This window comes from Martes martes (genome assembly GCF_963455335.1).
Source record: "Martes martes genome assembly, chromosome: 4".
Taxonomy (NCBI): Eukaryota; Metazoa; Chordata; class Mammalia; order Carnivora; family Mustelidae; genus Martes; species Martes martes.
The window spans coordinates 1,443,916-1,469,831 of NC_137891.1; the positions used below are offsets into that span (position 1 = coordinate 1,443,916).

Genomic DNA, 25,916 nt, shown 5'->3' on the forward strand with positions numbered 1-25,916 from the left:
AGCCCGGAGCAGCCTCTCGGAAATTGTGGAGGGCTTAGAAGCCTCCGTATTTATCCCGCAGCTGGGCGTGACTGCCACCGCGTCCGCCTACGAGACCCACCTGTCTGGCTGAAGAGAACAGTGCTTTAATGCAGCCTCCAGGACACCTGCCCTGACGAGTGGCCCCTTCTTCTGTGGCTGTGGAGACCTGGGGCCCTTTGGGTAGAAACCCGAGCCCGCGTACCAGGGGTGCCCACGCAGCCTGGGTGCCCGTGGGTGCTCACGGACAGGAGTCCGTGCCACCCGCGGTAAGCATTGGGCCAGCGGCCTCCGGGCCTGGAGCTCAGCCCCTCCAGCCTCCCTCCCAGGAGACGGAAGTCTGTAAGCCTCTGGGCAGCTGACAAGGCGGACCGGACCCGGGGAACGGAGACCTTGAGACCCCCGTGACCTGGCACTCAGCCACAGGAGGTCTTTGGGCCCCAGGGGGAAATGGAGGGAAGCAATATGGAGAAGGAGGCGTGGGAGCCTCTTCGGGGGGGAGGAACGTGGATGTCATCACTTGGTAGGACCACCGCCGCCCGTGGGGAATAACACTGGGCAGACGGGAGGCGAGAGCCCCAGAGCAGACAGAACACAGGGGAGGCACCTGGGGTAGACTGGCCGGTTTTTGTTGGTTTGGGGGCCGTAAGGGGAAAAAAAGAGAGGGGCACTGCGGGGGCTATAGACAGAGGACTTTGTTCAATGGTATTGATGTAGGAAGGCAAAGGAGGAAACCCGCCACTTACCACGTATGGACGTCTCAGACCTTCGAAAAATCCTCCTTGTATTAAAAAATCGCGCTGGGCGCCTAGGTGGCTCAGTGGGTTCTGCGTCTGCCTTTGTCTCCGGTTGTGATCCCAGGGTCCTGGGATGGAGCCCCGCACCCGGCACCCTGCTCCGCGGGGAGCCTGCTTCTCCCTCTCTCTGCCTGCTGCTCCCACAGCTGTGCGCTCACGGTCTCTCTCGGACACATCAATAAATAAAGTATTTTTAAAAAATCGTGTTACAATATATATAACGTAAAATTTACCATTTTAACCATTTTTCACTAAGCACGGTCGCGTTGCTGTGCGACCTTCACCCAGGCACATCTCCAGACTCGTCCACCCTCCCAGGCCGACAGGGACAGGCCGTCCCTTCCGACACGGATCCCCGCCCCTCCCCCGCCTCCACGGCCGTGGGGAACCGCGGGTGCTCCTTGGGAGCGGAGTCCACAGGGTTTCTCGGCCGGGCCTGTCTCGCCGTCTTCCAGGCCCATCCCCGGTAGCAGGTGTCCCGTCCCCTCCTTCCTCTGCCGCAGCGTCGACTGCACCGTGCGGATCGGTCCGCCCGGCCGGAGGCGCTGGCGCTGCTGCGGACGCGGGTGCGCGGCTCTCTGCGGGCCCTGCCCCTCCCCCCCTGCCCTGGGCGCGGGCCTGCAAGTCCGAACCGGACCGCGGCCTAGCGTTTGGGGAGAATCCAGACTGTTCCACAGCGGCGGCACCACTTTACGTCCCCGCCAGCAGCCCGTGGGCCCGGCTGCCCGCGGCCTCGCCAACCCTCGGGACTTGGCCTCGCACCAGCCATCCCAGCGGTGGCCCTGGTCGCTCTCCGTGCTCGGACAGCGCCCCACGCGGCGGCGGCTCCTCCCCCGTGGACGCTGAAAACTACATTTCCCAGCCTCCCCGGCGGCTGCGCGTGGACACGTGACGTGGCTCCACCAGTCAGAAGTGCCAGGAGGAACTTGCCGGGAGACGGGGTTCCCAAGCCCACCGGCGGGCGCGGAGGGCGGCGGTTCGAGGCAGCCCTGGGGCCGGCCGGTGGGACGGCAGCTGCGCGTGGGCCCGAGGAGGCGCGGCGCTGGGGCCACGGCCACGGGGGACACGGCAGCGTCCAGAGCGGGCCAGGTCTGCGGGTGTGTCTGGGAGCCCAGCCTGCAGTTTTTGGTTTTTTGGGGGGCGGGGCCGGGCTGGTGTTGCTGGGCGTTCTCTGCCCCGAAGCCTCACCCCTCCACGCCTGGTCCCGCGGACTGGCTGGGGCGGGGGGGGGGGGCAGCTCCCACAGCGCCCAAGGCCGGTTGGAGACGGACAGTGGCGCGCGGCTGCGTCTGAGCCGCCAGGTCGGAGCCCGCCCTCTGCTCGCGACGTCCCGTGAGGCTCCTGCGCATAGGGCCGGAGAAGCGCTGTTAAGAACAGCAACAATGTATTTCCTCTTAAAGCTGCCTAAGTGGTTGAGCGGTGTGTGGTCGGAGGCCCCGGTCCACACACGTTCGTCCGAGAGCTTTGCTCTGGCGCGACCTCTCTGCTGGCGGGTCCGCCTCGCTTTCTCTCCATCCGACAACCTCCTCCTTCCTGGCCGTGCCTGCCCTTCCTGGCTGCCTCATCTCGCCTCAAGAGGCAGGAGGGGGCTGGCTGTTGGGGGGGGGAGGGGGCTGCCACCCGGGGAGGGTGTCCTGCCGGGCTCTCCTTTCCCCATGGCTGTGGGTCAAGGGGGAGGGGTCGTGGTGGCCGTGGAGGTGGAGGGCTGCGGTCCCTGTGGCCCTGGGGAGCGTGGCTGCACGTCGGCCGCGGTGAGGATGTGTTTGCTCACCGGCCCAGCTTTTCAGAGCCACTGTCTGAGCAGGAAGTGTGCATCAGGACTCTGGCGTTTGCGGAAAATGTTCAGTCTATTCCGGGAGCTTCTCGGTGTCCATTACATAATGTGGCTTAATTACCACCTTCTTCTGTATCTGAAGGTATAAAAGTAGATGAGGCAGGCCAGTGACTTGCCCAGGATCATAAAACTGGTGGTGATAAAGTACTGACCTTCCGGCCCGTGGCTGACTCAGTCTACCAGGCCGCTAAGCTGTGACATTGCCGGATGTTCCAGGATCTCCAGGGTGTGAGGGTTACAAGACCAGAGCCTCAAGCAGGAGATCCGGGTGGGGTAGATTAGGAGGGTGTGTGGAAAGACTCTGCCTTCTCAGGTTGGGCGAAAACAAGCAAACAAGACGGGGCTGTGGCCGGCTGTGCAGGGAGGGAGGGCGCCCGAGAGGTGACACCGCTTCCTGTCGGCAAGTGGGGCTTGGGGCTTGGGAGAGAAAGCTTGGCCGATGGCAGGTTCCCGGGTGAGTCATGGGACGGGGTTGCTGGGTTCCATTGGAGGGGGGACCATCAGACTGATGAGGGAGCAGGAGGCTGGCTGAGGACAAAGCAGAAACGGACGCGCTGCAACCTTCCCACCCCCACTCCTGGGTGGGACATGTGTGACATTCTCTAGGAATCTCACAACTCTCTTAATGTTAACAGCCTGCTAAAAAGGGCAGAACAACCCTGGCGATGGCAAGGCCTCTGGTATCCTGTGTCTTGTAGGTCCTCTTTAGCGTATGAAAGTTCCATTGAAACCTCCCTTTCCCTTTGCTTCCCAACCCCATCATACATCCAGAGCCTGCCACCCCTCACATCCCCGGGACAGCCGCTCTTCCCACAGGTCCTGTCCCCGTGCTTTAATAAACCACCATTTTGCACCAAAGATGTCTCAAGAATTCTCTCTGGGTCATCGGCTCCAGACCTCACCCCCACAGAACTTCCTAAAACTTCATCAAGACGAGGCCAGGAACCGGGTGCCGGGGGCTGCGGTCTTCTGTGAATGGAAAGAGAGATCAGGCAGGCAGCAGGTGCCCGCGTAGGATGGGCACATGCTGGGCCTTCGTGTGAGGAACCTGGGCAAGTGCCTCTGGGGAGAGCAGCAGGAGGCCCCTGTGTCGGACGGAGGCCTCTGGGAGTCCTAGCGCGTCCCCCTCCCCACTGGCAAGATGGCTCCTGTTAGGAGACCCAGAGCCCGAGTGAGTTCCCGAAACTCCACTCTTCCTGGTTTCTGTGTCCTTGAAGCCCTGAAGGAAGAGGGTGGGGCCCCGGCCAGGTCTGATAAGCCAAGTGCTTGCTGCCCCCAGGCCCTGCTGTGCACAGCTCGCATCACCAACAAGGAAGGGTCCCCCAAAAGCCCAGGTTTGGGGAGACCCCTGCTCATGAGGCAGCACACCGCCCCTCCTAACTGGAGCCTCCAGGGACGGGAGCAGCAGAGAGGGCAAAGAGGGTCGCTGCCAAGGGAAGGGCCCTGAAGGCATATCGCCCTGCTGTCCACTCTCAGGGCCTGAGCGTCGGAGGGCGCGCACCCGAATCCGCTGCCCTGGGGCCGCGCGGCCAGGAGGTCTCACTGCAGAAGGGTTGACCCTCACGAGGGTTGGTGATGCAGGGACAGAGAAATGCTTCTTCAGAATGGCCTACGGCCTTGGCCTTGGTTGAAAGCTGAGGCTGGTGAGCGTTGTTTCTCTTCCCTATCTCATCTCCAAGGTCACAATCCCATGGTGGAGGGCTCTGCCAAGCACTGTGGGGAGCACCGGAGCCGGTCCAGTGGCTCCGAGATCCGCTGTGAGAGCCCTGAGTCACCCCGAGGATGTGTCTGCGCGTAGACGCTCCCTGGGCGCTCGGTGGGGACAGGCCGCCCTTCCGTCTGCTCCCTCTTTGCATCCGGCTACGGGTCGTCCTCCCTCCTGGGTGGTCCTCCCCGAAGAACAGACCGCGTTCGCCTCCTGCGGCTTCTAAGTGTGGAGGTCTCCGAACTGGCTGCTCCCCGGCGGGTGTTGTAGTGCCCACTCACCCTCTGAAAGCGACAGCGTCCTCTTCTAATTTCTTTTCTTCATAGTTGTGTCTGAGGGCGAGGGCCCCCCCAAGGATACTCTTTCCTGAGCGTCATAGGTTGGGGGTCTAGTGTTTGTGACTCAGAGAGGATCTACACGGCTCGGGCCGGCTGCATCTCCACCTCACTAGTCCCAGGGAGGCTCGTGGCTTCAGGGAGCCCTCCACGTGGGGGGCCAGCGGCGCTCACCCCCGTCTCGTCGCTCCAGGGGGGCCCGTGGCCAGCCTTCTGCTCCCCAGCAGCCCTCGCCCCGTCTCTCTGCTCAAGGACAGGGCTCCAGGAGCTGCTCCTCCCTCCGCTGCCCCCGTGGTAGAGCAGCGCCCCACTGGGGTATCAGCTGCGATGACGCCCTTCTCTTCCTGATGTCTCATAGCCCGTCCGGCGATTCCTCAACCCCGTTTGTCTACTTTTATAGGAAAATGGCCGAGAACCTTCTCTGTGTTCTGTGGCTGCTTCTCCTCTCGCTCCTGCTCTAGAAGGGTTCCCAGCCATCACTCCACCAACACAACCGTGTTCATGTCCACCTGTGACCGCTGCAGTGCAAACCCAGGCGTCGACTTCAGTCTCCGACTCACTCCTTGCTCACGCACTCAGTGCTGGGGACCCTCCTTCCTGCAGCAACCCCCACCCCCACGGGAGGCCCCCAACCCCACTCTGGCAGGGCCCCCTGGCTTGGTTTTCAGACTTGGTAACCGAATTCCCTTGTGGCCTCTCTGTCTGGTGGCTTCACATATCTGTAAAAATGTAATTCCATCTCCTGCTTCCCCGCTAAGGAAAAAAAGTCAAAACTTGGGAGTAAGGTGAAAAGATGGTGACTTTATTGGAGAGAGGCTTGTTGTCCTCAGCTGAGCTAGGGCACCCTGTTCTCCCCCACCCATGGCCTCTACCCCGCCCTCAGCGCACACACCGCTCCCATCCCATCTACGCGCTGACTCTCTGACTAGCGCGCAAAGTCCATGCAGAGAAGTCTGCGGTGGAGTCCGGCCTGTGCCCCAAACCTGCAAAATTACTTGGCGAATGGTGGGCACTCAGTAAATACATACTCACTGCCGCAGAGAGCTGCTGGTCGTGCGGCTCCTCAGATACCATGACTTGCGATGCCCTTCGGAGAGCCGCGTGTGCACACGTGTGTGTGGGAGGGACAGAAAGAGAGAGGGGACATGGGACTGAGCAGCCAAGACCCCTCAGCCGGGTGCTGCTGCTCTCACAGGTCCAAGGCCCGGTCCCTTCATGGACTCTTCTCTCCACAAAGAAAGATGGCACCAGTATGAAGGCAACGGCACTCCAGGTGGGATTCACTACGCCATCATATGTATGATCACATCAGCACTATTGTTATGACACCTTCACTGTCACTTACAAAAATTAAAATGAAAACATTTTCCCACAATATAACTCAGAGCATGGACCCCAGCCCTCCTTGGCCTGACGGGGAAATGGGTCTTGGGGGGTCTGGACTCCATAAGCAGGATCTAATCCTTCAGTGGAGGACCAGAGGAGTCTGAGGCCTCAGGGGGCGGGGCGAGGAGTGTGCCCAGGGCACCGAGGAGCGGGAAGGGGGCAGTGGGTGTGTTCCTGGGCGTGGAGGAGCACGGGTGTGCCAGTTGGCTTCCTGTCTATGCCATGTCCTTCCTTCCAAGCAGCCCTCACCTTCCAGGCTGGCGGCTCTCCCAGATCTTACCTGGAAGGAAGGACGGGAATCTAGGCAGTAGGTGTTCTCTTGCCTTATCTTCAGAAGGACAGACAGCCACTAAGAGGAAACAGATACGAATTTTATTCAGATAAGGGAAAGGCACGTCTCACCCACGGCAGTTAGGAGAAGGAGAGCTGTAAACTTGGTCTGTCCGAGCACCAGACCCTGGAACCCTGGAGGCTCCGCCTGGGTGAGATGCACAGGGGCACCAGGGGAGCTCCTGGACAGAGGTGCTGAGTGTGTCCGAAGTCTCTGTCAGGGGAGCAGCCCAGAGTGGGCTCAGGGATTACAGGGACCAAGCAGGGTGTGGGAGACACGTGTGCAGCTCTCCGCGGGTGGGTGGATGTGGGGTGGCGTCAGGCTCTGGGGAGATGTTAGCCCTGTTTCCTAGGGGTGAGGGGTACACTGTTTGCTTCTTATTTCAACTGCTGTGGCAGGGAAGGAATGAAGGACGGGGGCCTCAGAGACCCCACTGAATCCCAGAGTCAGTCCTGGTCAGACCCAGCCTCCTTTAGGCGGTCCAGGTGGGGTCAGTTTCCCCAGAGAGTTTCCTCCTCATGCACCCTGACCCCTGACCCTCACCAGCAGGAAGGCCTCCCCATGCCTGGCTTTGTGTGCAAGCCAGGAGGACCTCTGGCCACGCAGTCACAGGGATGAGGGTTCTGATCCCCACTGTCCCACCCATTAGCCTTATATCCTCAGGCAAAGACGTTTATATTTTGGGCTTCCATTTGCTGATTGTAAGGTAGAAGAATGACAGTCCCTCCTCCATAACCTTCTAGCTATGTGACTATCAGAAACTGGACCAGGTCACACCTGAGGGCTCAAGACTGCTCATGGTTGATATATGAAAGCAATATCATAACTACCATGGTTCTAACACGTTCAGTATGGTTTTACAGATGGAGGAAAAATCTGGAAGACCAGGAGTTAAACCAATTCTCCAGGCTCCCAGAGTGGGAGCACACACTGTGGCTCAGGCTGCCCAGGCTGCCTAGGGCCATCAGGGAGTGCGTTGGTCTCTGGAGGGAGCCTGGTGCTGGACAGGGACGCCTGGTGCTGGGCTTGACACAGTGCCCTTGGCATATACTGAAGGCTGAGAGGGACGGATCGGGAACGTTGACGAGGAACATGCATCACAGCCGAGAGCTGGTCGCATCCAGATGTTCTGAGTGACCCAGAGTTCTGTGCTGCAGGATATGGTTCTCGGGTTCTGCGGGCAGTAGCTGGTCACTGTGTCCGCACGTGGCCGCTGCTGCTGCTGGGCTCACACTCATGGTGTATGCTCTGCAGAGTAGCTCAGCTCCTGTTCCTTTCCCTTCTCTTCTCCAAAAGGAAGCTCTCCCAAAACTGAACCAGGAAGAAATAGAAAACATGAACAGACCCATAACCAGTAAGGAGCTTGAAGCAGTCATCAAAAATCTCCCAACAAACAAGAGCCCAGGGCCAGACGGCTTCCCAGGGGAATTCTACCAAACATTTAAAGAAGAATTAATACCTATTCTCCTGAAACTATTGCAAAAAATAGAAATGGAAGGAAAACTTCCAAACTCATTTTATGAGGCCAGCATCACCTTGATCCCAAAACCAGACAAGGATCCCATCAAAAAAAAAAAAAAAAAAAAAAAAAGAATTACAGACCAATATCCTTGATGAACACAGATGCAAAAATTCTCACCAAAATACTGGCCAATAGGATCCAACAGTACATTAAAAGGATTATTCACCACGACCAAGTGGGATTTATTCCAGGGCTGCAAGGTTGGTTCAACATCCGCAAATCCATCAATGTGATACAATACATTAATAAAAGAAAGAGTAAGAACCATATGATACTCTCAATAGATGTTGAAAAAGCATTTGACAAAGTGCAGCATCCCTTCCTGATTAAAACTCTTCAAAGTGTAGGGATAGAGGGCACATACCTCAATATTATCAAAGCCATCTATGAAAAACCCACCGTGAGTATCATTCTGAATGGAGAAAAACTGAGAGCTTTTCTGCTAAGGTCAGTAACATGGCAGGGATGTCCACTATCACCACTGCTGTTCAACATAGTACTAGAAGTCCCAGCCTTGGCAATCAGACAATAATAAGAAATAACAGGATCCAAATTGGCAAAGAAGAAATCAAACTCTCAGTCTTTGCAGATGATATGCTACTTTATGCCTAAACCCAAAAGACTCCACCCCAAAACTGCTAGCACTTGTACAGGAATTCAGGAAAGTGTCAGGATATAAAATCAATTCACAGAAATCAATTGCATTTCTATACACCAACAGCAAGACAGAACAAAGAGAAATTAAGGAGTCAATCCCATTTACAGTTGCACCCAAAACCATAAGATACATAGGAATAAACCTAACCAAAGAGGCAAAGAATCTGTACTCAGAAAACTATAAAGTACTCATGAAAGAAATTGAGGAAGACATAAAGAAACGGAAAAATGTTCCATGCTCATGGATTGGAAGAACAAATATTGTGAAAATGTCTGTGCCACCTAAAGTAGTCTACACATATAATGCAATCCCTATCAAAATCCCATCCATATTTTTCAAAGGAATAGAACAAATAATCCTAAAATTTATATGGAACCAGAAAAGGCCCCGAATAGCCAGAGAAACGTTGAAAAAGAAAACCAAAGTTGGTGGCATCACAATTCCAGACTTCAAGCTCTATTACAAAGCTGTGATCATCAAGACAGAATGGTACTGGCACAAAAACAGACACATAGATCAATGGAACAGAGTAGAGAGCCCAGAAATAGATCATCAACTTGATGATCAACTAATCTTCGACAAAGAGGGAAAGAATGTCCAGTTTCTTCAACAAATGGTGTTGGGAAAATTGGACAGCCACATGCAGAAGAATGAAACTGGACAATTTCTTTTTTTTTAAATTTTTATTTATTTATTTGACAGAGATCACAAGTAGGCAGAGAGGCAGGCAGAGAGAGGGGGGAGGGAGCAGGCTCCCTGCCGAGCAGAGAGCCTGACGCGGGGCTCGATCCCAGGACCCTGGGATCATGACCTGAGCTGAAGGCAGAGGCTTAACCCACTGAGCCACCCAGGTGCCATGAAACTGGACCATTTCCTTACACCACACACAAAGAGACTCAAAATGGATGAAGGACCTCAATGTGAGAAAGGAATCCATCAAAATCCTTGAGGAGAACACAGGCAGCAACCTCTTTGACCTCAGCCGCAGCAGCATCTTCCTAGAAACATCGCCAAAGGCAAAAGAAGCAAGGGCAAAAAAGAACTATTGGGATTTCATCAAGATCAAAAGCATTTGCACAGCAAAGGAAACAATCAACAAAACCAAAAGACAAATGACAGAACTGGAGAAGATATCCACAAATGCTGTATCAGATAAGGGGCTAGAATCCAAAATCTATAAAGAACTTATCAAACTCAATACCTGAAGAACAAATAATCCCGTCAAGAAATGGGCAGAGGACATGAACAGACATTTCTGCAAAGAAGCCATCCAGATGGCCAACAGACACATGAAAAAATGCTCCACATCACTCGGCATCAGGGAAATACAAATCAAAACCACAATGAGATCCCACCTCACACCAGTCAGAATGGCTAAAATTAATAAGTCAGGAAATGACAGATGCTGGCGAGGATGCGGAGAGAGGGGAACCCTCCTACACTGTTGGTGGGAATGCAAGCTGGTGCAGCCACTCTGGAAAACAGTGTGGAGGTTCCTCAAAAAGTTGAAAATAGAGCCACCCTATGACCCAGCAATCATACTACTGGATATTTACCCTAAAGATACAAATGTAGGGATCCGAAGGGGCACGTGCACCCGAATGTTTATAGCAGCAATGTCCACAATAGCCGAACTATGGAAAGAACCTAGATGTCCATCAATAGATGAATGAATGAAGAAGATGTGGTATATATACACAATGGAATACTATGCAGCCATCAAAAGAAATGAAATCTTGCCATTTGCGATGACATGGTTGGAAGAAGAGGGTATTATGTTAAGCGAAATAAGTCAATGAGAGAAAGACAATTATCATATGATCTCCCTGATATGAGGAATTCGAGAGGCAGAGAGGGGGGTTATGGGGGATAGGAAAGGAAAAAATGAAACAAGATGGGATCAGGAGGGAGACAAACCATAAGAGACTCTGAGTCTCACAAAACAAACTGAGGGTTGCTGGTGGGGGGAGTAGGGAGAGGGGGGTTGCATTATGGACACTGGGGAGGGTGTGTGAAATGATGAGTGCTGTGAAGTGTGTAAGCCTGAAGATGCACAGACCTGCACCCCTGGGGCAAATAATTTATTATATGTTAATAAAAATAATTAATAAAAAAAAAGCTCTCAAAAAAAAAAAAAAAAAAAAACAACTCTCCACCCCTCGTGGGGCAGGCTGGAACTCATGAGCCTGCCAAGCATTTCCCCCTTTCCCAACTTTCCTTTTTTCTTAAAAAAAAAAAAAATCTTATGTATTTGACAGAGAGAGACAGCAAAAAGAGTGGGGAACAAGCAGGGTGAGTAGGAGAGGGAGAAGCAGGTTCATGACTGGAGCCGAAGGCAGACACTTCACTGACTGAGCCACCCAGGCGCCCCTCAATTTTCCTTTTTTGAAGCAGATTCTGAGTGGTCCCTTCAGAGAGGTTCTGGATAATGAGATGCTTGGTTGAAAAGTTTCATTCAGCGGGCACGCATGGCTGTGTGGCGGGCTGAGCGACGCTTCCGCCTCGAAAGTCATTCCCCTGTGTGCTGTGAGCACACTGTCCTCTTCTCTGAAACCTAATGACCTCAGCACAAATGCAGAGGACATTTGTCTGAGATTTTTTTGGGGTGGGGGGAGAAGTTTAATTATTTGAGAGACAGAGAGAGGAGGGGCAGAGGCAGAGGGGGAAGCAGACTCCCCACTGAGCAGGGAGCCTGACGTGGGGCTCGATCCCAGAACCTGAGGATCATGACCAGAGCTGAATGCAGACGCCCAACCCACTGAGCCACCCAGGCGCCCCACATCATTGGTTTTGGAGTGTACAAGGATCGTAGTGTTCAAGGATTGCTAGTTGTGGGTAATACCTAGTGCTCATCAGGTCACATGTCCTCCTTTTTTTTCTTTAAGATTTTATTTATTTGAAAAAAAAAAGATTTTATTTATTTGTCAGAGAGAGAGTGAGTGAGCACAAGAGGGGAAGCAGGGGAGGGAGAGGCAGACTCCCCACTGAGCAGGGAACCCGATGCAGGGCTCGATCCCAGGACCCTGGCTTGGTGACCCGAGCTGAAGGCAGACACCTAACCGTCGGAGCCACCCCGGCACCCCAGGACAGGACTTTGAAAGACCACGCCGACACTGAAGACGTCGTGCGGAAATGGTCGGTCTGGCAGTACCGTGACAAGAGAAGGAAGCTGACGTCCACAAGGCGGGAGGAACACCTGTTCCCGCCCGACAACCAGGAGAAACGCCCTCATGCTGGCTTAGGGTTCTTGTCACTCACGTCCTCGGGGAACCCTCAGGCTGAGGGATGAACACAGGACGTGGCCCTGGACAGGGGACCATGCTTGGGTGACTGGAAGAAGCCAGAGAAACGCCCAGGGGCAGTGCGGCCTCAGCCCATGCCCCCTCTGGCCAAGGAACAGGTGTCCCGCTTGGGGACGTCCACGATGCGAAGGTCAAAGCAGTCTGTGCATGGGAAGTCCTGACAAGATAGGGATGAGGATCATCAAGCCGGCTCTCTCCAGATCGCCTGGACCGTTTTCAGAAAGAGCCCAGGGACATCCCCCGCCAAAGGACTCAGGGAATTCCAAGCGGGACTCACGAGCGATCGCACAGTGAGACATCGGGCGCCCCGCAAAACGAGAGATGACCTTGACCCCAAGAACCTCTACTGGGAGGTTGTTTCCAAGATGTGTGCGGTCACTGCCAACCCGAGGTCCTCCGCTGGGCGGAAGGGGTGCGGGGAGGGCCTGAGAGGCAGGGTTCACAGGGCGCCTCTGCCAGGGGCGAGCTTCGAGGCTGTGCAGCAGCAGGGACCCTCTGAGCCTCGGTTTCCCGGCCCGGCCCGCACGCATGAGCGCCGCGCTCCCCTGCCAGGGCCGCAGTGACCGTGAGGTGAACACGTGGCCGCTGGCAACAGAGGATCCCTCCAGCGGGGCCTCTTCCGCTCCAGGCCCGCCTTCCCCCCCCCTCCCACCGCGATCCCGCAGAGCAGGGCCACAAATAAGGAGCGACTTTGGAGCAGCGGGAGAAGCCAGACCCACTGCCGGAGCGCCTGCTGCAGCGGAGAGCCGGGCCCCTCCCAGACGCCGACCTTGCTGCGTCCTCCCCGGGGCCTGGGAGGTGGGAATTGTCCCACAGCACGCCCACGGGCAGCACTCGGGGCTCAGAGGGATGAAGGGCCGGGCGTGATGGAAGGGCCGGGCCCGCTTGTGCCTGTGCCCGCGGGGTCCGGGAGCCGCTCTCTTCTCCATGGCTCCACGGCCCCGTCAGCCGTGCCTGGCGGGAGCGGGAAAAGCCCACGCCCCCCGCAGCTGCCCTTCTCCGCGGCCGACGGAGCCCGGAGGGTGCAAATCCCTTCCCTCCTTCAGGGAATCTGCGCAGGACCAGATGCCCGAGGGGCCCCTCGGCGCAGGCAGGGCGGGCCAGACCGGGGGTGGGGGGCAGCCCCTCCTCCTCACTGCCTTGCCTGGTTCTCCCCGGGTGAGGTGGGGGTGGGATGGGGACGGAGGGCGAGCAGAGCGACCCCACCACCCAGCTTGGCCTCCCGGCCCCTTTCTACTCGAGAGTGTGCCCTGGCCCCAGGCAGCGAGAGACAGGCTGCTCGCCCCTGCCAGCTAGGAGACCGCAGCCGGCTCTCAGCTGTTCAGAGCCTTTTCTTCCCAGTGTCCTGAGGGTCACTGCGAGAGGGCAGCCGGCACTGCACACAGAGGGCTTCGTTAAAGGGAGCATGTGTCTGTGCCGGGCTGACATGGCCCCAAGCCTTCTTCTAGAGGCGCCTCTGAGGTCGGTCACCCTGAGGCCAGCCAGAGGAGTCCACCTCCGCCCAGCGGTCAGAGGAGGATCGTTGGCCCAGATGTCCCCGGCAGCTCCTCGGAGGCCATTCTTCCAGGAAACACGACTCCCGACCCGCGTATCTGGTCCCCCGGCTGGGTGCTTCAGCCACAACCCAGAGCCTGGTAGTGCCGGGAGGACCCAAGCGGACTGAGCGGAACAGGTAGGGGGACTGAGAGCCCAGCTCGAAGCTCTAGGCCGGACGGGAGCAGTGCAGACAAGGAGTGTGGGATTTGAAATGGCAACAGGCAGGACCGAGGGACCCCAAGCTGTCAGCTCTTCGTGGGAACAGAGTTGAGTACGGACGCGATGAGAGACCAGACAGGGAGGCGGGCGCGGGGCGGGTCCGAAGACCCCGGAGCTAGTGTGGGGCGACAGGGTCTCTAAGGCCCTCCGATGCTGCTCCTTGCCGGACAGGGCGCTGGCGGGACGGAGCACGCAGCCAGGACGTGCAACCAAGAGTCATCCCCCGACCCTCCGTGCAAGGTGCGGGCCGCACAGTGTCCCGGGGCAGGGAGCAGGGCTCTTGGGAGAAAACGGGGGTGGCCTGGGGCCAGGCAGGGAGGGGCTGGTGGCGCGGCTGTCCCCTCTGCGTGGTGACGTGACTAGTCGATGGCCCGGAAGGTGAGGAGCGGGAGGGTGGAGGGTATCAGGATGAACTGGTACGTCATCTTGATGTCCTCCTGTGTGAGGGTCTCCACCAGGAAGCGGGTCAGCACCTAGGACAGAGACGCGGCTTCCACCTGCACCACTGCTCAGCCCCGGGGTCCCGGCCCAGCCTCCCCCCTCCCCCTCCTTCCTGGGCCCCACTCCGCGGGCTGCGCGCCGTGCCAGGGAAGCCAGGGGTTCCCAGCCAGGCCGCCCGGCACGCCCAGCCCCCACGCCACCCACTCCCCCACGGGCCAGGCCCTGCCAGTGGCATGTCATTCCGGCCCGGGGCGGCCCAGGCCTGCTCACGTGGTGCAGCAGAAGCAGCATCTCTGTCTCTGCCAGGCGCCGCCCCAGGCACTGGCGCAGGCCGAAGCCGAAGGCCAGGCTGGGGGACCTGGTGCCAGAGCTCCTGCTGTCCAGCCAGCGCCTGGGATGATAGCGCTCCGGCCTCGGGAACACGGAGGGGTTTCGACCCAGGGAGTAGAGCAGCACCTTGACCACGGTCTGTGGAGAGGTGGGGAGGGGCAGCGTCAGCGCCGCGCCGCGGGCCAAGGTCAGCCGGGCCTGGCATCTGCTGCAGGGGCTGTGGGGCCCCACTCACCCCTGCCGGGATGTGGTAGTTCTGCAGCACCACGTCCGAGCCCACCTGCCGGTCCAGTGAGATGCCCACGGGGTACAGCCTGTGCATAGGGGCGTCCAACGGGGACCTCAGCTGTCACCCGGACCCTCGCTTCCCTTCTGCGGCCTTCCTAGCCCAGGAGGCACCGGCGAGGGGAGCTCCCCGTCACCCCCGCAAGTGGCTTCGGGCACCGGGAAGCCCAGACCGTGAGGAGCGGGCTCCCGGCCCCTCCGGAGCCCAGGCAAAGCTCTCCGGGCCTGAGCGGTCCGGCCGAGGAGGGCGCAGCCGAGGGGGCGCCCGGGGCCCTGAAACGGGATCCCGGGGAAGAAGCGCCCCGTCCCTCAGGGAGAAGAAGAGGAGCTAGAGGGCCCGCATCTGGGGCAAAGCCGCTCGTCAGCCCCAGGATCTGTCCGCAGGCCCCGCTGAGCACGGCTCTCCGGACCCTGGGGCCAGGGCAGCCGGGGCGGCCAGGGTCTGCCACACCCACCTCAAGGTCTCCTTGAGGGCCGCCCGCAGCAGGGGCAGCTCTGTGGTTGCCCTCTGGGGATTCTCCGTGATCCTGGCCTCGGCCACCAGGCTCTCCTGGCGTAGGGCCTGCTGCACGTCAGGGTTCCGCGCCAGCTCGAAGAGAGTCATCAACAAGGGGTAGGCCGTCTGCGGGAGCCACGGGTGCGGGGCTCAGACCTTGGCACAGGCCACGCACCTCTGACCCCAGGGGATCTCCCCCAGGAAGACGCCCTTCCCCCGGGGCTGGACGTGCGTGCCCAGGGAAGCACCGACCCCGGGGACCTGAGACCTCAAGATCTAACACTCGCCTCATCTGCTTCCATTGAATCCCTCAGGGAAGGTGTCCCCATGTTTCCCGGCCACCTCCTCCCGCCCCCTTAGGGCCTGCTTCTCACCCTCCTCGGGGGTCCATCTACTCAAGCGTGTATAGGTGGGAGGGGGGGCGGCGTAGCCCTTCCTCCCCAGACCCGTTGGCACCCATTGCGTGATGTCCCCTGGGCTCCCACAGGCAGGTCAGCCCAGACCCCGGGGTCCCAACATGAACCGGCCACCCCGGACCCTAACTCTGGCCGAACCGCAGCCTCTGCTCATGGGGTTTCTCCAGCCAGGGCTCTGTGCCTCTTCTCAGAAGCCTGCGGGCCTGGCCCAGAGCAGGACCTCAGGGACGCTGGCAGATGAAGGCTGGTTGTAGGGCAGGAGGCTCACTGCACTCCACACCCTGGGACCTGCCTGCACCTCCCTACACCACCCCGGCCCCCGGGCTGGGCTGCCAGCTGCTCTCTCTTCCACAAGCTGGAGCCTCGCGCTGCCCTCTGTGTCTTGAGCCCATCACCTCCAAAGCCTCTGTAATGAGAGCCAGACGGACTCTGGCCCTGGCAGGGCCTCTGCTGCAGGCATCCCTGGTTGTGCACACCCCTCCTTGTGCAGCTGCCCCTCGGCCCCCTCTCCTTCCCAGGACCCAGACGTCTGCAGGGGTCTGCGCTGCGGCGTGTCCCCGGGCCTCACCCATTCTGCACTGAGCCTGGAGCACGCTTCCCTCCAGAGCTACTGCAAACCCTTCTCTGGGAAGGTCAGCTCCTGAGTCCTCCCCCCCCCGCCCAACCTGCTCAGATCAGAGCCTTCCATCGGCTCCAAACAGGAGCCTGTAGGAGCCACGTGGCGTGGGGGGACACTGCCTGTAGTCAGGGGCTCCGTGTGCTAGGGTAGGGCTGGCTGCTGGCCTGACCGTGTCCACGCTCCCGGCGGTGAGCTCGATGGAGTTGGCCCTGACTGCCTCCAGGGTCATGTCCGCGTGCATCAGCAGCTCCCCCACGATGCCGCTGTAGTGCTGTGGGCGGCCGAGGGCCAACTCCTGGTAGATCTTCTGGATGGCATTGTTGGCTGTGGGGCAGGGAGATCAGGGGCCTGGGCCTGGTGTTGGGCAGCACCTGTCCTCATCCCTCTACCTGGCAGCCCACCACACCCCCAAGACTCCCTGTTCCTGTGCCAGATGCTCAGGACCAGCCCAGCCCACCACCCCGCCAAGTCTCTCGGGCCACGAAGACGCCATGAGCCCTGGGATGCGGCCTCAGCACCGCCCCCTCCCCCCCCCCCCGCAGATATCGGTGAGCGGGTATTGGGGGCCCTGGTGTCCTTGCTACCCAGCACTGCCCCGTCTCTGGGCCTCACCATACTGGAAGATGTAGTCCCAGGACTCAAAGTGCTCCTTCCACACCTTGGTGCTTGTCCAGCGTGACAGGTCCCTGGGCATGAACATGAGTTGCGCGGTGGACTTCAACATGGCCTCCAGAGCCTGGATAAACTGCAGGCTGGCAGGACTCGGGCTATGGCCAAGGAGGCCCAGCCGCTCTCCAAAAAGGGCTAAATTGCTGGCTGAGGAGAGGGTACGGCTGCTGAGCCTCGGGCAGCCGATGGCCTCACGGGGGCCTCCTCCCACACACACCCTGGTCCCGGTCCAGTTCCTGGCCCGCCCCTGCCCCACAGAGCCCGGCCCCTCCCTACCTTCTACGGTGTAGTTGAGGATGCTCGGCTGGATGTCCAGCGTCAGACTGCCCCGGGCATTCTGCAGCACTCTCGACTTCAGGGCCTTTGAGAAATCCCTCGCCACCCCGTCCACCATGGGGATGTACTTCTGCACCGCCTGCGGCGACAGCACGTCTGGGTTGAGCTTCAGCCGGTTCACGCGCCATTCGGGCCCGTTTCTGTAGAGCAGAGAGAGGAGCTTCAGGGAAGCCAGCGCCGGACACATCTTCTCCGTCTCCAAGGGGACGGGGTGGGGCAGGGAGCTGCCTGCTGGTCCTGAGGGGCAGATGCCTGCCTGTCGGCCTCAGCTGCAGCCCTTTCTCTCAGGGAGGCCTTGTGGGCCGTGCCCAGCGTGCTCCCGTCTAAAGAGGGGCTGACGCAGAACTTCTGCCTGGCCGTGCCACGTGGATTCCTGGCGTTCATTCGTGCACACCTACAGGTCCCTTGCCGGCCCGTCAGCACCCGTCCGGGCCCTCCCTTTCCCAGGCAGAAGGAGGGAGGGTGGACTTCCTGTGAGCCTTTGCCGCCCTGCTCACACCAGGCCCCAGAGTGAGAGGCCCCTGGCACGCTTCACCTCCCACCCTGCCCGTTGCTGAGAATGCTGTCCCTGTGCCAGTCACGCCTAGTCCTGTCCCTGCCTGTCTCCTGGTCCTCCGGGGCAGGAGCCAAACCACGGGTCATGTCATGTGCTCAAAACAGAGCCCAGAACTCTACTTCTTCCTTTCCCATTTGCACGACTTTTGTTTCCTTTTCTTGTCTGATTGCTGTGGCTACGCCTTGAGTGGGTAAAGAAGAAGTCATAAAATGTCCTTCCCGCCTGTAGATGGCACGATGCTATAGAGAGAGAAAACCCTAAAGTGTCCAGGAAAAAAACCAATACGAAACAAAAAGAACTGAGAACTAAATTCAATAAGGTTGCAGGACACAGAATCAATACACAGAAACCTGTTGGATTTCTGTACACTAATAATGAAGTAGCAGAAGAGGATACGAAGAAAACAATCCCATTTGCAGTTGCACCCAAAATAACAAAATATCTAGGAATACACTTAACCAAGGAGGTATGAGCCCCGTACTCAGAAAAGTATAAGACACCGATGAAAGAGACGGAAGACAACGGGAAGCAATGGAAAGCTATCCCACGCTCACGGTTAGGAAGAACCAGTCTCGTTAAGACGTTTACGCTGCCCAAAGCAATCTACAGGTCCAGTGCGATCCTTATCACAAGAACAACATTTTTCACGGGACTAGAACAATGGTAAAATTTGTATGGGACCCCAAAAGACCTTGACTAGCCAACGCAACCTTGAGAAAGAAGGAAGCCGGAGGTACCAGAACCCCAGATTTCCACCCATATGACAAAGCGGTAGTGATCAATTCTGTGTGGTGCTGGCACAGAAGCAGGCACACCGACCAATGGAAGAGGACAGAAAGCCCAGAACAACCCCATGATCGCACGGCCAATTGTGTGGCCAACCTATGGCGAAGGAGGCAAGAACACCCAATGGGGAAAGACCGTCTCTTCAACAAATGGCGCTGGGAAACCTGCACAGCCCCATGCAGAAGAATGAAACCGACCGCTTCCTTACGCCACACACAAAAATAAACTCGAAATGGATGAGAGACCTGAAACCACAAAACTCCTAGGAGACGACACAGGCAGTAATGACTCTGCCGTGGGCCGTAGAAACATTTTTCTAGATGTGTCTCCGGAGACAAGGGAAAGAAAAGCAAAATTAAGCTTTCCGCGCTTTGCCAAAATGGAAAGGTTTTGCACAGCGAAGAAACCATCAACGGAAGGAAAAGGGGGAGCTGCTGAGCGGCAGAAGATACTCACCAATGGTACGCATGACGACCTTAATGTCTAAAGCAAAGAAAGAACTCCAGCTGTAGCACACCGAACAAACAAACGATCCCCTTAAAAATGGCAGAAGACCGGAACAGACCTTCTTCCAAGGAAGACCGAGCGATGGCCAACAGACCCATGAAAAGACGCTCAACATCACCCATCATCAAGGAGGTACATGTCAAACTATAACGAGACATCGCCTCACAGTGGTCAGAATGGCTCAAATCAGAATCACAGGAAACAACGGGCGTTGGCGAGGATGTGGAGAAAGGGGACCCCTTGTGCACTGTTGGTGGGAATGCAGACTGGTGCAGCCACTCCGGAGAAAAGTGTGGAGGTTCCTCGGAAAGCTAAAACGAGTTCCACTACTGGTTATCTACCCAAAGACGATGAAACCACAAATCCGACAAGACACCCGCACCCCGTGTTTATCGCGGCACTGTTTACGATGGTCAAGACACAGATACAGATAGATACTTGTATACATGATGGGATACTACTCAGTCACTAAAGAGAATGGGATCTTGGCCATTTGCAAGCACATGGATGACGCCGAGGGAATTATGCTAAGTGAGAAAGGTCAGTCAGAGTAAGACAGATTATCATAAGATGTCGCTCATATATGGAATTGAACAGACAGAGCCAATGAACAAACACAAAAAGAGAGATCAGACCAAAACCAGAGTCTTAAATACAGAGAACAAGCTGGTGGTTGCTGGAGCGGGGAGTTTGGGGGCTCGGGGGCCGGGGGCCAAGAGTGCGCGTGTCGTGAGGAGCGCTGAGCAGCACGCGGAAGTGTTGTATTTTACACTGTACGCCCGGTCCTAATGTAAGTTCATGTGAAGTACACGTCAGTCAGCGGGAAGTCGGAGCAGCGAGAGGAGGAGAGGAGGAGTGGACCGGCAGAAGGAGGAGGCGGAGAAAGAGGAGAAGAGGAGGGATAAGAAGAGGAGAGGGGAGGAGGAGGAGGACGGAGAGGGGAGGAGGGGGAGGAGGAGGGGGAGGAGGAGGGGGAGGAGGAGGGGGAGGGGGAGGAGGAGAGGGAGGGGAGCAGGGGGAGGGGAGGAGAGGGAAGGGGAGGGGGAGGAGGAGGGGGAGGAGGAGGGGGAGAGGGAGGAGGAGGGGAGGGGGAGGGGGAGGGAGGAGGAGGGGGAGGAGGAGGAGGAGGGGGAGAAGAGGAAGGATAAGAAGTGGAAGAGGGAAGAAGAAAGGAGACGGAGGGGGAGGGGGAGGAGGAGGGGGAGGGGGAGGGGGAGGAGGAGGGGGAGGGGGAGGGGGAGGGGGAGGAGAAGAGGGGAGGGGGAGGAGAAGAAGGATAAGAAGAGGAGAGGGAAGGAGGAGGAGGAGAGGGAAGGAGGCGGAGGAGGGGGAGGAGGGAGGGGAGGGGGAGGGGGAAGGGGGATGGGAAGGAGAAGAGGGATGAGAAGAAAGAGGGGAGGCGAAAAAGAAGAAGAGGAGGAGGAGGGGGAGGGGAGGAGGAGGAGGAGGAGGAGGAGGAGGAGGGGAGAGGAGGACGGGTAGGAGGAGGAGGAGGAGGAGGGGGAGGAGGGGGAGGAGGAGGAGGAGGAGGGGAGGGGAGGAGGAGGAGGAGGACGAGGAGGAGGACGAGGAGGGGAGGAGGGAGGAGGAGGTGGAGGGGAGAGGGAGGAGGAGAGGGAGGGGAGCAGGGGGAGGGGAGGAGAGGGAAGGGGAGGGGGGAGGGAGGAGGAGGGGGAGGAGGAGGAGGGGGAGCAGAGGAAGGATAAGAAGTGGAAGAGGGAAGAAGAAGAGGAGACGGAGGAGGAGGGGGTGGGGGGAGGAGGGGGAGGAGTAGGGGGGAGGGGGAGGGGGAGGAGGAGAGGGAGGGGAGCAGGGGGAGGGGAGGAGAGGGAAGGGGAGGGGGAGGAGGAAGGGGAGGGGGATGGGGAGGGGGAGGGGGGAAGGAGGGGAGCAGAGGGAGGGGGCGGAGAAGAGGAGGAGGGGGAGGGGGAGGGGAAAGAAGTGGTGGAGGGGGAGGATTAGGGGGAGGGGGAGGAGAAGAGGAGGAGGAGGGGGACGGGGAGGAGTTGGGGGAGGAGGAGGGGGAGGAGGAGGAGGGGGAGGGGAGGAGAGGGAAGGGGAGGGGGAGGAGGAAGGGGAGGGGGATGGGGAGGGGGAGGGGGGAAGGAGGGGAGCAGAGGGAGGGGGAGGAGAAGAGGAGGAGGGGGAGGGGGAGGGGGAGGGGGAAGAAGTGGTGGAGGGGGAGGATTAGGGGGAGGGGGAGGAGAAGAGGAGGAGGAGGGGGAGGGGGAGGAGTTGGGGGAGGAGGAGGGGGAGGAGGAGGAGGAGGGGGAGGAGGAGGAGGGGGAGGAGGAGGAAGGGGAGGAGGAGGGGAAGGAGGAGGAGGACGAGGAGGGGGGAGGGGAGGAGGAGGGGGAGGAGAGACTAGTTCTCCCCCACTGGGCGATGATGATTCGGTGAGACCAGTTTTCTCCAAGAGCACCAGGGCCCAGAGCAGCGGGGGCTCCTCGGATGCCCCCCAGCGAATGGTGGGGAGGGATCTGCCTTCCCAGCCACACTCAAGCAGAAACACCTTCTTTGCTTCGGCTGGCTGCCTGCGGGTCGTGAGAATGATCGCGTGCACACACGTGCACACTTGCACACCAGCGCACACACGTATGCCCAGAAAGATGCGCATAACACAGCGGGACACCTGCGTACGTGCTCGCCGACAAGGACAACACACGTGAGCACGCCCGCAATTCCCACGTGCACGACTGCCACAACACACCTGGAACGCTCAAACCCACACGCACACACGCAGACACACTCACATGTATGCAGCACACACAGAACCACACGCGCGCTCGCACGCAAGGACCCAGACCACGTGCACGTGCAGACATGCGTGCAATGGCACGAACCCAAACGGAAGCCAGCCCACGCGGGAAGACACACATGCGGATACACGCTTATGACAGCACCTACCGGTGAGCACACGTGAGCGCCGCCACACACACAGCACACACCTATTGCGAGGCTGCAGACAGGTCCACGCAGGAAGACACACACGCGGGCACACGCACAGGCTCACGCTCACACGGGCACCCGCTCCTGAACAAGGGCGCCTTTCCTATTGCCTGCCCTCCCCCCACCCCCAGCCTCTCCATCCTGAGCTGCCTGTGCTCACCGCTAAGTCCCACAGGGGACCTCGTGCAGAGGGCTGCAGTCCGGGGGGCCCTCAGGCTGACATGGACGCCTGGCCAGTGACCCCTCCCCCAGGCCTGGGCGTCCCAACCTATAGGAAGGGAGAAGCCCACCCTGCTGGGACAACCTGCGGAGGCGGGCGCAGAGTGGGTGCTCCCTCGTGGCAGTGGTCATCCTTCCTCCTCTCTGGGGCCGGGGTCCCACGGCCCCTCCCCACCCCCGCGACACACAGGGCCCACCTGCTCAGGTGCTGCCTGGCCTGGGGCGCTTGTGGGCTTCCAGACCTGGCTGGACCCTGCACTGGGAGGCGCGCCCCCCGCGCCCCCCTCCCCCGCCCCGGCCCCGTCCCCCGCCCTCCCCGCCCTCCCCGCCACCGCCACCCTGCCTGGCTCTCACAGCAAGAACACGCCACATTTGTGCCCACGATGCTGTCGGTAGGCCAGCCAGGGATCCAGGGGCGGCCGCCAGGGCTGAGGGCTCTCTGCTCGCTGCAGGCTCTCCACATCCTCGGGCAGCATCACGTGCACCATGTGTGTCCCTCCCACGTCATACCTGCGGGACAAAGCTCAGAGCCCTGCCGGGGGGCCTGTCCACCCCTGGGCCTCACTCCGCAGAACCAAGCCGGCCTGTCTCCAGCGGGCCTCTCCCTCGTCCAAGACTGTGGACGCCGGTTCAGAGCGGGCGCTCCCTCCCGCTGTCTAAGCCGGGAAGCCGCTCGGGCTCTGCCGTCCGCGCGCTGCCCTGTCAGCGGCCAGCCGGGGACCGCTCCGTCCTCACCTAGAGCCGCCGCCTCCATGGTCAAAGGCCCCGAGCTGCCACCGCTCGGCTCCCACCCTGCCTTCTTAAGGGCGCAGACAGAGCCCAGGCCACAGGCGCCCGGCAGGTAGGAGGCAGCGCAGGTGCGAGGCGCCTGGCCAGGACTCAGCCGCCAGTGGGGACAGCCGGTTAGGGTGCTCTCGGCCAGGGGGGCAGGGAGGGCTTTACCTGAAGATGGGCCCCAGCTCCTGGAAGGTCCGGTGCATCTCCAGGTGCAGGTTCTCAGAGCCCTGCTCCTTCCAGATCTGCAGCAGCCTCAGCCACTTGTTGCCGGGACACTGGGGTATGGCTTCGAAGGGCAGCACCGCCTTGGGGGCCTGAGCGGCTCTGGTGCCCAGTGCGCGTGCACAGCTCAGGGACAGCCGGTGCCCTGCCAGCCACCGTCGTGCCTTTGCCCCCAGTGCCATTCTGATGCTCCCTCCACCCCCGGTCAGCGCAACCCTTTTATCTCGCCCGGAGGCCTGGACCGGCCGACTTGATCACGTCATGGGAGAAGCTGTCCCTGGACCAGGCCAGGAAACCCAAGGCAGGGGTCAGGGCTGGAGGCCTCCCGCTAGGGGCAGACCAAAGAGATGGATGGGCGCCTCGTCTCCCACTTATGCAAGACCTGCGGGCGGGTGGCTGTTGAGAGCACGTGCGGGGTCTGGCCTGGGCGCTCGGTGCGGTGGGCGCGTCGGCGGCGGGGTAGGGGCCCTTCCGTCCTTCCCAGCGGGGGAAGGGAACGAGAGGGATGGGTCCCTTACCTTTTTCTTTTTTCTTTTTTTTTTAAGATTTTGTTTATTTATTTGACAGACAGAGATCACAAGTAGGCAGACAGGCAGGCAGAGAGGGGGGAAGCGGGCTCCCCCCTGAGCAGAGAGCCCGATGCGGGGCTCGGTCCCAGGACCCTGGGATCATGACTGGAGCCGAAGACAGAGGCTTTAGCCCACTGAGCCACCCAGGCGCCCCATGGGTCCCTTATCTTATCAAGAGAGGAGAGCCCCCTGGGTTATTCTCTCCTTCGTAGAAGGACAGGATGGGAGCTGGAAGGAGAGGGAGGGCATTAATCCCATTAACCCACAGGCCTTTCTGTCCGCTCTTCCCCAGGCCTTAGGCTAGGTGCGGGGGACCAGGACTCAAACCAGGAGCCCTGAGCTGGCAAGAGTCCCCGAGTCCCCGCCAGTGAGGGCTTTCAGTGCTGGGGGTCAGTTAGAGGAATCCGGAGACACGCCCGGGGATGGCACTGATGTGGCGGAGGCTCCGTGAGAGGCACGCTCGCCTTGGCCCAAGCTTGGCGGGCCCGCCCGGGCCTGTGCTCAGTGCCCACGCCCTCCCTTCTCCTCCTTAGGAAGCGCGCTCTCCTGGATGCAGACTCCGAGCTCAGGCCAGGGGCCACAGGGTTGAGTCTGTAGTGGGGGGTGCTGTGGGCGTGGGCTCTCCACCCTCTGCAGGGTGGATGCACGGTTTGGGGTCCCAGGGCATCTATCCCCCCGATTCCTGGCAGCATTCCTATCGCCGTCATTGTTCCCATGCCCAGAGAAGGGGACAGAAGCCCCTCGCTCCTGCCACCTCCCAAGGTCCCCCTCCTGCTGAATCCGTTCCTTGCTCCTGCCCCTTCCGTGGGTTGGCGGCTTGCGGGGAGGTCTTCAGGTGGGGCGGCCGAGGAGTCAGGACTGCCAGGCCCCTTCAGCAAGCTGAGATGTGCGTGTGCCTCAGCCCCGGAGGGGGCCCAAGCTGTCCTCGGGCAGAGAGGCAGGCTGGAGGCACGTCGGCCCACGCCATGCCGGACACTCCTGTTGCCCGTCCCTGCCCGTGGGCCCTCCGCCTCCCAGCCCCTCCTGACCTCTGCTGCCCGTTCTCAGGCCTGACAGGGCTATCGCAAGGGGCCGGGCCGGCTTTCTGTGTCCCCTCCCCCCCACAGCCTGCCATGAGGACCTGGGGAGGCAGGTGGCCCGGAGCCAGCCTCTCCTGCCGAGGGGAACCGTGCAGCCGGCTCCAACAGGGAGGTGCCGGCGGCGGACGGTCCCGCACTCGCCCCGAACTCCTGGTGCCGGCCAGCGCCCCAGCCCCAAGCCCGGGAGCAGGTTCTGGAAAACCCTTCTTGCGAAGCCTCTTCCTTGGTGCGCACCCAGGAGGGCTGTCAGCGCTGCTGCTGGGCTGCTGCTCCCCGTGGCCCCCCAGGCCTGGCAGGCCCTGGGGGGCGGGGGAGGGTGGCTCCTCTGAGGCAGAGTTGGGGTGCGAGGGGCCAAGCTGCCTGAGAAGGAGATCCCCAGCCCTGGCACTGCCCGTTCCTGCTGACAGCACACCAGTGTGGGAGGGAGAAGAACACAGTCGGAGGCGGGCCAGGGCAAGGCCAGTGCAAGGTGTCCCTGAATGAGGCGGGCGCCCCAAGGCCCAGTGTCCGGAAAAAGAACCGTCCGTTGACAGGCACCCTGAGCCCCGGGCCGATCTCTGCGAAAGAGCTGAGGCGTGGGCTGCTGGGAGCGGGTCCGGCAGGGCCCGCCCTCCTCCTGCCCTGGGGCTTGGGTCCCGGCTTGTCCACACTCCATCCCTGGTCCTTTCTGGCCCCAACTGCAGGGACGGAGCCAGCCCCCAAGGGGCTTCTCTGACTCCCTCCCCTGGGCTGCAGGTGGCAAACCCAAGCCCGGCCTGGCCCCATCAGCTGTCTGGCAATGCCCACCGCACAGGTCAAGGGGGACACGGGGGCCCCTCTTCTGGAAGCAGGGAGCTCCACACAGAACGTGCCCTGGCACCCGGGAGTTCCCACCCCTCTATTTCCATGATATTATGCTCCCAACATGGCATTATGTGTGCACTTGTTCTCTAGGAGAACCCGGGGAGAAACGGGGAACAAGTGTACCCCGATGTCCAGTCGGTGGGAAAGGCCTGTCAAGGCCGCACGTGCACACCA

The 25,916-nt window shown here is 59.8% G+C and overlaps 1 protein-coding gene across 1 annotated transcript; it reads right to left on the reverse strand.

Annotated features, from left to right (window-relative positions):
* Nucleotides 1–14,002: 14,002 nt before the first annotated feature.
* LOC308340802 (cytochrome P450 11B1, mitochondrial-like) lies at nt 14,003–23,433 on the reverse strand (the record flags this gene model as incomplete). Its single annotated transcript, XM_080800187.1, has 9 exons — nt 14,003–14,116; nt 14,355–14,552; nt 14,650–14,728; nt 15,155–15,321; nt 16,400–16,554; nt 16,843–17,046; nt 17,176–17,375; nt 22,607–22,762; nt 23,195–23,433. The coding sequence occupies 9 exons, from the start codon at nt 23,431–23,433 to the stop codon at nt 14,003–14,005; spliced, it is 1,512 nt and encodes a 503-aa protein (XP_080656313.1).
* Between the last annotated feature and the right edge of the window lie 2,483 nt (nt 23,434–25,916).